This window comes from Microtus oregoni, unplaced genomic scaffold (assembly GCF_018167655.1).
Source record: "Microtus oregoni isolate MIOR12 unplaced genomic scaffold, Mior012 000003F_ref0000135, whole genome shotgun sequence".
Lineage (NCBI taxonomy): Eukaryota > Metazoa > Chordata > Mammalia > Rodentia > Cricetidae > Microtus > Microtus oregoni.
Window position 1 is genome coordinate 65268373 of NW_024543062.1, and position 15706 is coordinate 65284078.

Sequence of the window (15706 nt, forward strand, 5' to 3'; positions counted from 1 at the left end):
CATCCCTCTGGTCCTGGACTTGGGAGAAAGGAAAGGAATCACCTTCAGCTTGAAGTCATCCTGCCAAGGCACTGAGCCTGGCAGCAGGCATAGATAGAGCAGGGCTATTTCCTGGCACCCTGGGAAGACTAGCCACAGTTCCCATATGCTGAGCTGGCATGGGCCTTTGGTCCTCTCCGCCAGTGGTGAGGGGTATGAGAAAGTCCTTACAACTCCAGGCATCAAAAAGGTAGCAGGGGAAAACTGGGTCAGGGAGGGGCACCTAGGAGAGCTGTCACAGAGATGCAGCCTGGGACATGCTGGGGTGCCTCCTCAGACTTCATGCCATGCGCCTCTCTACCCCACTCACCCTGTCTCTTTGGGTGTCTTCCGGACTCCTCCTTGGTGAGCTCTCCCCCACACTACCAAGGACAAGCCCAGGCTTGCAGAGGTGAGAAAGAAGAGCTGCCTTGGTATCTGAGGGGAATGAGAGCACTCGGGGAACAGTCACCTAGCATCCTAGGGCTTCTCCAGAGGGCCCCTGGGAAGGCCAGCTCAGGAGGGGAGTGAGAGAGGTGGAGGGGGTCAGAACCAGGGTCCTCCATCCTTTTCGTACCCACCCAAAGCAGCCGGCAATGGTACAGGGTGGCAGCCTTTGCCCAGGGCTGCAGGGGAAATGACTTTTGGGAATCGCAGGAGCACTAGGGACAGTTGTGGCCCCTGGTGATGGGAACTGGTGGCAAGGGCAAAGAGAGAGAGAGAGAGAGAGAGAGAGAGAGAGAGAGAGAGAGAGAGAAATCTCTGACTGAACACAGGACCACAGGTGAGTGAGACTCCAGTGGGTTGAGACCTTGCCCTGCTGTGGCCCCTCCCCTGCCAACTCCGGCTAGCATCTAAGCACAGACACCATTCTGTGCCCACTCTGAAGCAAGGGGCTCTGCCCACTTTGGGCTGCTGGAAGTAACTCCCTCTAGAATGTCTCCACTGCTTTTTCAGTGGGACCCAGGCTGGCTGGGTGAGGGGAAAAAGGGATGAGGGACACAGAGCAAAGACCCAGCCCCATGCTGCTTCCACCACCAGGTGGGGCTCCCTGGCTCCCCACCCTAGTCCGTTTCTCCTGCTTCTCCCGTCTGTGATTCCAAACACTGGGTCTGTGGGCAAAGTGCTTCAGAGGCCTCAGTCCCACAAGGGGTTACTGTCCTGTTGTCTTCCCTGGGAGAAAGAAAGCTGTTGAAGAATCTGAGACTCTGGGAAGCCCAGGAACTTGGCCAAGGTCACACCGCCACTAAGCACCAGTTCGCTTATTAGGCAAGTCCCTCTGACTTCCAACTATGATTTTACATCCTCTGAAGTTGAAGGTACCAGAACCTAATGCCCAGTCAGAAAGACAAGTCTGTGAGGTGAGAGAAGGCAGTTTGCTAGCAGGGTGCCCCCAGACCCCAAGTATGGGAACATCCTGCAGAGGAGGGGGCGTCACCTTCAGGGGTGTCCATGTATGGGAGTGTCCTGCAGAAGACGGGGCGTCACCTTCAGGGGTGTCCAGGTATGGGAATGTCCTGTAGAGGACGGGGCGTCACCTTCAGAGGTGTCCAGGTATGGGAATGTCCTGCAGAGGAGGGGGCGTCACCTTCAGAGGTGTCCAGGTATGGGAATGTCCTGCAGAGGAGGGGGCGTCACCTTCAGAGGTGTCCAGGTATGGGAACATTCTGCAGAGGACGGGGCGTCACCTTCAGGGGTGTCCAGGTATGGGAATGTCCTGCAGAGGAGGGGGCGTCACCTTCAGGGGTGTCCCAGCAGCATGGATAAGGTAGAGACTGCTCCAGAGAAAGCAGGAAAGGGCAGATAAAGGACAAGAACACGTGTCTTGTACCACCCGAGACTTACGGTGGAGACTCTGGCCACAGGCTTTCACGGATGCTCCGGCATTGTGAGCAGAACAGGGAAAGGAGGGGCAGGAAGGTGAGCAGACACCCTGGGAGAGAGAGACTCGGAGTCTTTCTTCAATCCTAGACTGATGCTCACCCCACCAACTCCCTTCCCTTCTCCCAGCATCTTTGCTCTCTACCCAGAAGCTCAGTCTCTGACTTTCTGAACCCCACTGGGCCCCCATCTATGAGGGTCAAGAGGTGTGTTCACAGCCAGTAGGCTAAAACTGTGAACTGGGGACACTGGGCAGACCTGTGGGGGAGGGCTTCTCCTACTTCCTTCTCCTCAACCCTGTGGTATCCTCACTTCCTTTTCTTGACTGCAATCAACAGCTGGCCCAGGGCGGGTGGCCGGCCTTCTTTCCACTCCACTCCCACCCCCTCCACTATCTGCTAGTGCAAACACCCCTGTGGGGAAGTCAAGGCAGAGCCCAGTCTCCAGTCACTGTACACAAGTCTACAGGAATTCCCAGCCTCCTGCTTCTATTACCTCATCTTGGCACCAGAGCCAGCCACCTCCAGGCTCTCCTGAGTTTGCTCCTCAGGAAAGCCCACCTATGCCTCCTAGGAGAACGGGCTACAAAGAAGAGGGAGCCAGAATCAGCCAGCCCCGGAGAGGCTCCAAGAGTCACCTGACTAACTGCCAAGGACCAACACAGGTGTCCCAAACCTCCTGACCCCAAAGGGCCATCCCTGGCCCTCACCTCCTCCCCCACAGGCCAGAAGAAGACCAGCCCCTCCTCCCACCTCCTCTCAGGTGCCACCCCTGTGCCTAGTGCACGGTATTTCTTTTTTGGTGTCACCATTTGACAGTTGAATCAGAGAAGTAGGAGGAAAAGAGAGGATGTGGAATGCCAGTGCTGGGGGCCAGGAAGGGTGTTGGGAACATTACAAAGAAAAAAAAAAAAGTCTTGCAAGCAAGCATGAACCTAGAACCAGTTGAGCCAGCAAAGGACCTGCCGAAACCAGGCAGGGGTGGGGGGCTGTGGAGTCTTGGACTTGGCATCTGCTCCTTCCCCATGCCCCAACCATCCAAGCAGCTCAGTGCTGAAAGCGGTGAAGAGGACATGGGAAGACCTTGATGTGAGGGCCACAGCCTTTGACTCTATAAGTCTTCTGAGGAGATGCAGGGCTCTGAGACACTCCCCAAGGAGCAGTCTGAGGGGCTCCTAGAAACCAACCCCAGATTCTTCTCCTGTTTAGCTCTGTAATCTGTCCTCCAGTGACTAGCCTGTGCTTGCAGGCTGAGAGACAGGGGCCTAGAAGTCCCTGCTTAGCCCTGGGCCCCTCCTTCCTGTACAGAAAGGACTAGTCCTCCCTCCTCTTTCCTCCACTGCTTCTCTGTGGCACGTCTACTCTGCTCCGGGCAGATATGGCCTGGACTCGGCCGTGAATTGCCAGACTTGGAAGCAGTAAGGGCTTACAGGGGCAGAAGCTGAGACCTAGAAACAAGTCTCTCACCAAAGGCTCAGCTAGAGGAATGACTGAGGGTTTCCTATGGCCCTCTTCTCCACAAGGAGGTAGAGGAGCCCATGATAAAGAACCGGGAGGTGTAGACCTGGAGTGATCGGGAAAGGCTTCCTCCTTGCCCACTCCCAGAGCCTTTGCACCCAGCGAGAATGGCACGACACTACCAGCTTGCTCTCGGAGGGCACAGGGAGGAGGCACCCGACCCCTGGTGGCAGCTGCAGCAGGCGCAGGAGGGCAGCCCGCAGCTGGGTGTGCGTGGGTGGAAGCCAGGAGGGGCGGAGGGAGGAAGCTGGCTTCCTGAAGCCTCTCAGTCCTCAAAGATAGACGGACTGACAGACAGCTGGCAAGAGGCAGCCTGGGGGACACAGCTGCTTCAGTAAGTACTTGAAGTGGGCACAGACATACTACGGCCCTGGGGTGGGGAAGCCCTGGGAACAGGAGGGCGTCTCTGAGGATGGGGTGAAAGAGCATGAGTTTGGGGCTACCATGTCTGGCCAGGCATGAGTAGTGGCATATTTGGTGTCCCTGTAACTGGGGGCAGAGGAGCCACACGGAATGCTGGGAGGAGAGAGGCAAAAGGCTTGTTCCTGTCATGGGAGGGTGCTGTCCCAGCCACACCTGCATGGGCCCACAGGGTTCCAAGCCTCTGTCCCCGCAGGTTAGCAACTCTAATCCCACCACCATGGCACCTGTGACTTAGCTCTGGGAGACAGGGCCTGCCCCCAAAGGAGATACCCTCATCACCTCTGTGCCCCATCTCTCTCGTACCGCCAGCTGTAGCCTCACCATGCGCTGGAGCTCTAAGGCTTGGCGAGGCCATTTCCTGTGACGGTTACAGAGGCGGGAGACTGGGGGATGGGAAGGAGGAGGAAGGAAACACCCCTAGACTACCGCGCTGGCTAGAGACCCCAGAAGCCACAAGTGATCTTAGGGTAGAGCTGCCAGAAATGAGGAGATGACCACACCAGAAGTGTGGCCTACCTGGGTCCCCAACTGGTTCCAACGCTACTAGAGGCCTCAGTTTCTCACGCTGGAGAAGCCTGCTGGCAGACTTAGAAAGCTGTGAACTTTCTCCCTTCCTTCTGTGAGGACAGCAGTCTGTTGTTCTCATTTGGACCCCAGCTTAGAGCCCTGTGGAGTTGGGTACCCCTCTCTTCCTCCTTCCGGATTACTTCCTGTCTTCACCCATACCTACACTCTAGTATCTCCCTCCTCCTCTAACCCCAGACTGTCCCCTGTCCTATGGCCCAACAAAGAGTTCCTGGACTTACAGGATAAAAAAGCTAGGCCACTTCCTTGGGAAGGGAAGCCGCCTCCAGTAAAAACCAAGAGGATGGGCTGGCCTGGGTTTAGGAGCCTCCTTCTAGACAGTGAGGCAGGTCAGAGGTCAGCAAATACAGGACATTGTCTTTCAGGCAGTCCTCATGGCTGAGTGAGCTTTCCTTGGCCCAGCAATCTACCCCAGCATGGTCCAGGCCTGTGAGGGGCGCTCCAGAGCACAGCCACTGACCTTGTTTTTGGGGGCAGCCATGACCCAGCCTCCACCCACCAAAGCTCCAGCCAAGAAGCATGTGCGCCTGCAGGAGAGGTGAGATCTTTCGCAGAGAGGGTCTTCCTTGCCCTGGGCTGCTTTCATTCCCTCCCTCACACCCAGCCTTCCAGTTCTAACAACCTAAGAGTCCTCAAGGCCTAGAAAGAAAACTAATCGGGCCCATTTGCATGTTGCTTGCCCATCCTTTGTGTCTGAGGCACCAAGTTTCATGTCATCTGTGGGCCTGCTCCCAAAGTCTCTGGGACACGTCCAGGGGCCTTCACGGTATTGGGTGTACAGTGGAGCCTCTGTGCCAGCTCGGGGGTAGAAGAGGTAAGCAACAGGAAGGAGCTGAAGAGTTGCAGCCTACTCTGTTATCTGATAAAAGAAAAGGGGAACGTTGTAAAGGGCCTGACCCTTGAGTGCCCCGAGCCTCTAGGTCAAGAGAAAGACTTGTGGCCTCCTCAGTAGGGTTCTGCAACAAGTCCTGGAGAGGAGAGCAGGCACTCTGGGATGCTCACTGCGCCGGATGGTTGTGCTTGCAGAAGGGGCTCCAGTGTGGCTCTGATGCTGGATGTGAGGTCCTTGGGCGCTGTGGAACCCATCTGCTCAGTGAACACACCCCGGGAGGTCACAATACACTTTCTGCGCACAGCCGGACACCCCCTTACACGCTGGGGTCTACAGCACCAGCCACCCAGCCCCAAGCAGCTAGAGGAGGAGTTCCTGGTAAGAAGCTGGGGTCCCCTCCACATCACTTCACCTTTCTATATCGAACCATCATGGATTTCTTGGCCTCTCTTCTCCTTGCTGTCCCCATCCTTGCTCAGAGGATGGAAGGGGAGAAAAAGAGGCTGGGAAGGGGTACCAGATGCTAACTCATTTACTCCCCCCGCCAGAAGATCCCCTCAAACTTTGTCAACCCTGAAGAACTGGATATCCCTGGGCATGCCTCCAAGGACCGATACAAGACCATCTTGCCAAGTAAGGACCACAGTGGAGGTGAAGGGGGCAGGGTTCCCGGGGGTGGAGAACTTGAGAAGGCAAGAAGCCAGGCACGGGGGTGCACACCTGCAGTAGTCCTAGCACTTGGTGGTGCAAGCAGAGGACCAGAAATTCAAGGCCAGTCTCCAATATATAGCAAGTTCTAGACTAGCTTGGTTTATGTGAGACATTGACAAAAATGAATAAAATAAAAAATAAGAATAAAAATAAAAACCACTCACCTCAGTCAAGGAGGAACAGCAATGCTTGAGACCTCGTCTTTCAACAGAGGAATACTAGCACCACCCTGGCATCTCAGAGATAGACAGCGGTTACAAGATAGCATTCACAGAGGTTTACTGTGGGCCTGTGTGGTAGGGGTAAACTCACACAGGCAGACTCAGGTCTCACACCCTATATCGAACCTGCTTTTCAGAGGCACACTTGAGTCCTGGACCCTACTACAGTGACTTCCAGAACTGTGGTCTGAATCAGGCCAGCACACAGGTCCTGCCCCAGGCTGAGCCTCCAGGCCCACTGCTTGCGTGAATAGACCAAGGCTCTTTGAACACTGGGCAAAGTGAGTTTGTTAGCCCTTGGCCTTGGCCTAATTCTAGCAAGCGATACAACCGTCAAAGAGGGGAAGCCAGCTCCTTTATCCCTCATCCGGTGTGAGTGGGAAAAGACCCACACCTTTGGAGAGAGAGGCCAATATCCCTCACGGTTGAGTGATAGCTTAGACAATGTATTCATCTGAAGCTTGTATTCATAATCAGAACAAAAGTTTTTCCTCTGCAGAATCTCTTCCTATGCCTATCAGTTCCCTCCCATTTTATACCCTCGCTCATTTCAAGGCTAAAATATGACAATATCCCAATTGGTCTCTGCAGTTCTATGGTCTGTCCTACGTAGCAACACTCAGTTAATAGTCCCGCTTTGATCATATCACTTTCCTGCTCAAAAACATTGTGTATCCCTACTGTCACGAAATATTATATTTTATAATACATAGGTATTATGTTATCTGTCTATAAAATAATTCATCTGAATGCCTGCCGTCCACACAGTACTCTGAACAAGGTGAGGGCATTCTTTCCTCTGACTACTAGAATCTGCATTTGTTGGTCACCTTCTGACCTTTCACCTTCATTGACCTTCCTAGATCCCCAGAGCCGCGTCTGTCTCAGCCGGGCACAGAGCCAGGAGGATGGTGACTACATCAATGCCAACTATATCCGAGTGAGTGCCTGCCTGGCTGCTGGTTTTAAAAATGAAAATACCACATGATACCATCCAGCTGTGACCAGGCCTCGGGGGTCTGTGTTTTCCCTCCTTGCTCCTTCTTGTCATAGCTCTCTCTGCCAGACTGAGGGGGTGGGGAACGACACGCTGAACAACCCCTAAATCAACCTAGAAAAGATGTTCACATTTCCCAAACACCTTAACCTACGCCGTTACCCTACCACGACCACCCTTCAGATGTGACGATAAGTTGACATGGCTGAGCCTAGTCACTAGTTTCTTAGAGGCTGGTTGGCTCCTTAAAAATCGCACAATGCCAGCAGAAGAAAGGGGGACCTTCTGACCTTTCAACTTCATTGACCTTCCTAGATCCCCAGAGCCGCGTCTGTCTCTCCCCATATCTCCTCTCCCACAATCATTCTCTCCCCCGACGCCCCACCCTGTACCAGCTAAATCATAGCACCCTCAAAGCAAGTTGGCCCAACTTGTCACCTGGTGTGGTAGGCGTATGTAAAGGCAGTGCCCCCTTGTGTCCAAATGCGGTAGGACAGTAGTCTGGGGTGCTGAAGGGCAAAGCTGTTGGCCCAAAAGCAAACAAGATGCTTGGCAGCAGGAACTAGGTAAACAACAGGATGCATGGATGATGATGGAAGCCAAGAATGATGGAAGGGAGGAGAGCAGATTAGGAAGAGTATGCTGGATTTTGGTGCCAAATATATAAACGGAATCCATGCACTGGGAAACGTTCGTTTACAAACATTGAGGACTACTAAATCTTACACAAGAAGAAAACAGCAGAAGACAGGAATAAACATGTATATGGCACCTGCCGCGAGAGACCGCCAATAAACTTCTTTATTGAGTTTAATTCACACTGTGTTATGAGGTAACCAGTAGGCTCCGTCTTCAGGTCAGGAAACTGAGTCTCAGAGAGGCTGGGAATGTGCTTCTGGCCCCACAGGAAGAAACAGGAGGCCAGGAATTTGAACTCAGGTGTTTCTCATTGTGTAGCCCATGCCCTCCTCCAGCACGTGGCTTCCGAGGTGGGTGTCTGTGTGTGAGCACATCTAAGCGCTCACGTTGGCAAGCTTTCGCCTAATCCCAATCTCCGTCCTTCATGCTTTGTCCCCCTAGGGCTATGATGGCCAGGAGAAGGTCTACATTGCCACCCAGGGCCCCATGCCAAACACTGTAGCGGACTTCTGGGAGATGGTGTGGCAAGAAGAAGTGTGCCTCATTGTCATGCTCACCCAGCTTCGAGAGGGCAAGGAGGTAGGAGGCGGGGTCACCCGGAAAGGTTGTACCCTGCCTTCCCACTCCAACCATGCAGAGCAGACCAGAAGCGTCCATGGGAGCTGAGAACGCTGACAGGCCCCAGATCAGATCCCTGGGGAAGATTCCTGATATACAGACACCCCAGGGAAGCTGTGCACATCCAAAATGTGGGTGGGTGACACTATAGAGTTTAAACTTGGGCGAGTCGGACTCCAGGCCCTGACCTGAGTCATGGGGTGAGATACGAGGAGGGAATACCAGGCCTCTCTCCACTGCCCCAGCCTTGCTCCACCTATGAACTTTGCCATTCTGACTCCCAGATTTCTCCCTTCTAGAAATGTGTACATTACTGGCCCACAGAAGAGGAGACCTATGGGCCCTTCCGGGTCCGCATCCAGGACACTAAAGAACACCCAGAATTTACTGTGAGGCAGCTTACCATCCAGGTACCGCCCCCTGAAACAGACCAATGGGAGGTGTGAGGCGGCTTACCATCCAGGTACCGCCCCCTGAAACAGACCAATGGGAGGTGTGAGGCAGCTTACCATCCAGGTACTGCCCCCTGAAACAGACCAATGGGAGGTCTGGGCTGCTCCAGCATCTCTGGAATTCGGGCTCCACCTTCACTAGAGACCAAGCTTACTAATTTGAGCCTTGACTCCACATTTAAAAGAGGTGTTATAAAAAGAAAAAAAGAAATAGGCACAACCCTCAGGGGCACCTCTAATTTAATAGGGATGTACACACAAAAAAAGACCAACAACAAAATTGGGACCACCAGAAGCACCCCCTCCCCAGGCTACATATCCAGGCTCCAAGAGAGAGGAGAGACCCAGGAGAATGCTGGCAGAGTGAGGAGAGATCAAAAGGGATGGGCTAACGCACACGGATGTGCTAAAAATGCTTTCTAGGGGCCAGAAAGGTTGTTCAGTGGGTAAGGGCCCTGCCGCCAAGCCTGATGACCTGGGTTCGATCCCTGGAACCCACACGGTGGGAGGAGAAATCTGAATGGAACAATATAGCAAGGCTCCCACTAGAGTTAAGGGAGGGAGGGAGGGAGGGATGGAGGGCTTTCTGATGCTGTACACATTCTTACACTTTCAAATTATTTTTGTATCAGTTCATTGTTTCTCAAGCATCCTGGGAAGCAAATCAAAAAGATATCACTGTGCCCACTTACCAGAAACGCACTTACCCATGGTTGTGTGATAGGCAGATAGACTTGAGCCTGGGTTCCTCCCTCTCACAAAAAAACAAAAAAACAAAAACAAAAACAAAATTACTTCTCTCTCCTTGAATGTTGGAGTGGGCCTTGGTAGAAGATGAATTGCAAAATGGCCAGGAGAATCAGCCCCACCCTCTCTGAGTTGATGTCTAGTACTTACTTGCTGGCACCAGGAGTAGGCAGCAGCCGAGCCCACATCTCATGCCTTATTCCCTCGTTTTCTCACACCCCAGCACCAAGAGGAATGCCGGTCAGTAAAGCACATCCTCTTCTCGGCCTGGCCAGACCACCAGACTCCAGAATCGGCTGGGCCCCTGCTGCGCCTGGTGGCTGAGGTGGAGAGCCCAGAGACAGCGGCCAACTCTGGGCCTATCGTGGTCCACTGCAGGTAGGGTCCTCTCCAGCCACAGCCACAGCCTAGAACCAGTGCTTGCTTTCCCTGCCCACTAGGTCTCTTGTGGGCAGGCATCTAAGTAATACCATATCAGACAGACCCAACCCTTACCCAGACAGGAATCTCTGGTCCAAGAGATTTGGCATTATTACTTCTTTTCTATGGATCCCTGGCTTACGGGAAGTTTCTAGTCAGGTAGAAGAGAGATAAACATGGTCTCCATTATTGGGGAGTTCATTTACTCATTGGACAACTTTTTTGTTTGCTTGGGGTCTTTTAGTGATTGGTTTTGGTTTTGGTTTTGTTGAATTTGTTGTTGTTGCTTGTGCCCAGCCCCAAACATTATTTTTGTTGTTGTTTGTTTTGTTTTTGAGACAGGGTTTCTCTTCCTAGCTGTCCTGGAACTAGCTCTTATAGACCAGGCTGGCCTCGAACTCATAGAGATCTGCCTACCTCTGCCTCCTGAGTGCTGGGATTAAAGGTGTGTACCACCACCAGCAGCAGCGCCTGGCTTCCAAGCATTATTTTTAAATGGTAAATCTGGGATGTTGGATTCAATTCCCAGCATCACCAAAAAATAAAACAAAATAGCAAATGTAGGTTTCTTAGCCAGTTCTACAAGGTCCCTTCATGATGTCCTTACAAGCCTTCAAGACTGGTTTTCCACCATATGAATAAGCCCCAGGCTTATCCTCTGACCCTGCTACTGGTGGTATATCCATTTTTTAGTTTATTCCCTGGGCATATAGTAGAGATAGGAGGGTCGGAAGTTCAAAGCCAGTCTATACTACATAGAGAGTTCAAGGCTAGCCTGGGCTTCATGATAACATGTTGAGAAGGGAGAGGAGGGGAAAAGGAGGAGGAAAACTGAAGAGGCAAAAAGCACAAACGAGGCAACGCCTGAACCACCAGATCTAAGTGCCGGGAGTCACCGGTAGCTTCTATTAGAAGTACATGTGAAGCTTACTTAAGGAGAAAGGGCAAGAAAGAGAGGGCTGTGAGGGAAGACAGGAAGAAATCTCAAGGTGATCGAGCCAAGAAGAGGACAACATAAGAGGGCGGAGGCCTGAGAGCATCTGTGGAAGCTGCTCTGGAGCTGGAAGGAGGTTGTGGTCAGACAGGGAATGCTCAAGGGACGGCCAGTGCACAGGCAGGCCCTGTTAGACGCCTTAGACCACAAACAGAGATGCGATCATTAAAACGTGCACTGGAACCGGGCATGGCAGTGCACCCAGGGCTGCGCATGCTCAAGGCTGCAGCAGTAAGACTACTGATTTAAGGCCTGTCTGGGCTACACGGCTAGACCCCGTTATTGAAAACAAAAGCAAAACTAGAGCCAACAAGGTGCCTCAATGGGTAAAGGCACCTGCAGCAAGCCTGGCAGCCTGGTTCAATATCTGGGATCAACAGAGTCTAAGGAGAGAAAAGATTCATGAAGTTTGCCTTCTAACTTCATACAGGCACCATGACACATGTGTGCACACGAACACACTTCATACAGGCACCGTGGCTCATGTGTGCACACGCACACACTTCATACAGGCACCGTGGCTCATGTGTGCACATGCACACACTTCATACAGGCACCATGACACATGTGTGCACACGCACACACTACATACAGGCACCGTGGCTCATGTGTGCACACGCACACACTTCATACAGGCACCGTGGCACATGTGTGCACATGCACACACTTCATACAGGCACCTGACACATGTGCACATGCACACACTTCATACAGGCACCGTGGCTCATGTGTGCACACGCACACACTTCATACAGGCACCATGGCTCATGTGTGCACATGCACACACTTCATACAGGCACCATGACACATGTGTGCACACGCACACACTTCATACAGGCACCGTGGCACATGTGTGCACATGCACACACTTCATACAGGCACCTGACACATGTGTGCACATGCACACACTTCATACAGGCACCGTGGCTCATGTGCACATGCACACACTTCATACAGGCACCTGACACATGTGTGCACATGCACACACTTCATACAGGCACTTGACACATGTGTGCACACGCACACACTTCATACAGGCACCTGACACATGTGTGCACACGCACACACTTCATACAAGCACTGTGACACATGTGTGCACATGCACACACTTCATACAGGCACCTGACACATGTGTGCACATGCACACACTTCATACAGGCACCGTGACACATGTGTGCACACGCACACACTTCATCCAGGCACCTGACACATGTGTGCACATGCACACACTTCATACAGGCACCTGACACATGTGTGCACATGCACACACTTCATACAGGCACCTGACACATGTGTGCACATGCACACACTTCATACAGGCACCGTGGCACATGTGCACATGCACACACTTCATACAGGCACCGTGGCACATGTGCACATGCACACACTTCATACAGGCACCTGACACATGTGTGCACATGCACACACTTCATACAGGCACCGTGGCACATGTGCACATGCACACACTTCATACAGGCACCTGACACATGTGCACATGCACACACTTCATACAGGCACCTGACACATGTGTGCACATGCACACACTTCATACAGGCACCGTTACACATGTGTGCACATGCACACACTTCATACAGGCACCGTGGCACATGTGCACATGCACACACTTCATACAGGCACCGTGGCTCATGTGTGCACATGCACACACTTCATACAGGCACCGTGGCTCATGTGCACATGCACACACTCACCACACACAGATTAAAATAAATAAAAATCATTTAAAACAAACTGGAAGAAGGACAGATCTGATCTTTAATCCCAGCACTTGGGAAGCAGAGCAAGGCAGACCACTGTGCGTTTGAGGCCAGCCTGGGCTACCCAGCAAGTCCCAACACTCAGGAGGGTTACAGGGAGTTCGGGCTATATAGTAAGTGCCAGGAATCCTTGAACTACAGAGTAAAACTCTATCTCAAAAAACAAACAAACAGCCGGGCGGTGGTGGCGCACACCTTTAATCCCAGCACTCAGGAGGCAGAGGCAGGCGGATCTCTGTGAGTTCAAGACCAGCCTGGTCTACAGAGCTAGTTCCAGGACAGGTTCCAAAGCCACAGAGAAACCCTGTCTCGAAAAAACAAAAACAAAAAAAACCAAACAAACAAAAAACTAAAATCTGGGCATGGGAATCCACACTTATAATCCCCACATTTAGGAGGTGGGGGTTTAAAGCCATCCTGGACTACATAGCAAGTTCCAGGCTAGCAGGGCCCATGAGCCTCTATCTCAAAAAATTTTTTAAAAATCAGTTTTTTAAAGTTCACAGAGCCAATCATAGTGATGCACGCCTTTAATTCCAGCATTTAGGAGACAGAAGCAGGTTGATCTTTGTGAGTTCAAGGCCAACCTGGTCTACATAGTGAATCCTAGGACAGCCAGAGCTACATAGTAAGATCCCGTCTCAAAGAACCAAAAATAAATAAGTTAATTAAAGTCTATAGGGACCAAGAGGCAAAAGAAGAGCTGGGCTAGGCCTAGAGGGAGGCTAGTAAGGCTCACAAACCTGTCCAGGACAAGCTATTATCTGCCTGAATCAAGGATGCCAAGGACGCTGAAGTCGGAGGTACGAAAGTTTCACCCTCACGGATAAAGAACTTTGGCCCCTTTCTTATTCATTGTTTGGAGCCTAGCTCCAACCGTCCTAGCTCACCTGTCTCCCCTGTGCCCTGGTCTCCTGTGACCTCCCATCTTCTCTCTGGTTACATCCAGTGCAGGGATTGGCCGGACAGGCTGCTTCATCGCCACGCGCATAGGCTGCCAGCAGCTGAAGGCCCGAGGGGAAGTGGACATTCTGGGCATCGTATGCCAACTGCGCCTAGACAGGTGGGTCCGTAGGAAGCAGGTGCAGCCATGTTAATTGGCAATGGCATTGGTGGTTCTGAGCTATTGGGCACTCGCCTTCAGGCCGTCCCGGAGAAAAGCAAGCAACTCATTTTATTTAAAAAGCTTTCTGTTTTGCCAATAATTAAGCCCGCATGAAAGATCATCTGACATGTTAGCTTGGGGGCCTGGAGTTAAACGTGTCACCCTGAAGTTTCCTGCACCACCCCCTAAGTCCTCTACTCAGGGGAAAGCTAGGAAACAAGAACTCAGTCAAGGAGAAGAATGAGACTTCGGGTCTGTAATCCCGCACTCAGGAAGCTGAGGCAGGTGAACGGGAGTTCAAAGCCAGTGTGGGGCTACTTAGTTAGCTCAAGGCCAATGTGAGCTGCATAGGGAGACTCTTGTCTTGGCTAATTTTTTGAAAAGATACAACTTGCTCTAGATACAAAGTAGCTATAGCACTCACTGGGCTTGGAGGAAAAGAAGCAGATTCAGACTCTGGTGCACTGTGCCACTATTGTTAGCACAGTTTTTTGTTTTTGTTTTTTGAGTCAGAGTCTCTCTGTGTTCCTGGCTAGCCTGGGGCTCACTATGTAGACTAGCCTGGCCTCAGCCTCCCAAGTGCTAGGATTAAAGGTGTATACCACTACACTCAGCACCTCCATTTTTATCTAGAGAGGTAATGTCTATTTCCCAAACTGGGAAAGGGATGGGTTCTCTTCTGAGAGTGTTTTAGAAATGGGACCTGTTGTACACATGTAAGGCTAACTTTTTTATTTATTTAAATTTATGTGCACTGGTGTGAAGGTGTCAGATCCCCTGGAATTGGAGTTACAGACTCCAGCTGTGATGAGGGTGCTAGGAATTGAACCCCGGTCCTCTGAAGAACAGCCAGTGCTCTTAACTGCTGAGCCCCCAGTTAACTGTTTTTATTGAGAAGTAAAAAACTTGAGCATGGGAACACATTCTTGTCCCAACCTGAAAAATCAGGTCTGGTTTGGCTCAAGAGCTGGGTGGGTAAGAGACAGAGTCCAGATGAGGCATCGCCCCCTGCACTTCCCTCCTTGGGACTGCCCTGAGAAGGGGCACTAAGGAGACCGTGAAAGGAGGGTGGCTGTATGGAGAGGAGAGAGTCGGGCTTTCCCAGCAGGATGGGAGGGAAGGCTTAGCCACACGCACAGGGCAGGTATTCTGACTCATCCTCATTCTGTGCTTCTGCTTACAGAGGAGGCATGATCCAGACTGCAGAACAGTACCAGTTCCTGCACCACACGCTGGCCCTGTATGCAGCCCAGCTGCCCCAGGAGCCCAGCCCCTGATCCCGCCTGGGACGGTGGATCTGGGGAAGTGGGCTGTGTGCACTGGGACAGCTTCTTCATAGGCAGAGGAAAGGGGACTTCATTAATGAGGATGCTTACAGTCCCAGGAAACTGCTCCAGCAAGCAACAGGAGCTTGGTCATGGGGCTTCACCACCAACCACTCCTCTGCCTTCTCCAGTGACCCCCCGTGGACTATAGGGGAGCTTCCGGTGGCTCTAAACTTACAGACAGGAGCTGGTACTTGAAATGGACTGAGAAAGAAGCTGGGGTGCTCATCTTATCTCATGTGCTCTCTGTGGGCTTCTTTCCCATTGATGACACCAAGAGTCAGCCCTTTGCTACCATCATAGAAGCAAACAGAATGTTCCTGAAAACCATTCAAGATGTAGCCACGCTGCTGGGGCTGCTGAGACAGTAACTGCCAAATCCTCTTCCATTAAGGCCTTGCCCACACACGGGACAGATGCAAGAACAGGGAAAAGTCTGGTCTAAC

The 15706-nt window shown here is 52.1% G+C and overlaps 1 protein-coding gene across 1 annotated transcript; it reads left to right on the forward strand.

The window, feature by feature from the left end:
• The first annotated feature begins 4840 nt into the window (after window positions 1-4840).
• On the forward strand, window positions 4841-15451 carry Ptpn7 (protein tyrosine phosphatase non-receptor type 7). Its single transcript, XM_041648865.1, has 9 exons — window positions 4841-4962; window positions 5451-5634; window positions 5808-5889; window positions 7052-7128; window positions 8266-8403; window positions 8742-8852; window positions 9865-10019; window positions 13780-13893; window positions 15119-15451. Exons 1-9 carry the CDS (start codon window positions 4841-4843, stop codon window positions 15210-15212), a joined length of 1077 nt encoding a protein of 358 aa, XP_041504799.1. The 3' UTR covers window positions 15213-15451.
• The last annotated feature ends 255 nt before the right edge of the window (window positions 15452-15706 follow it).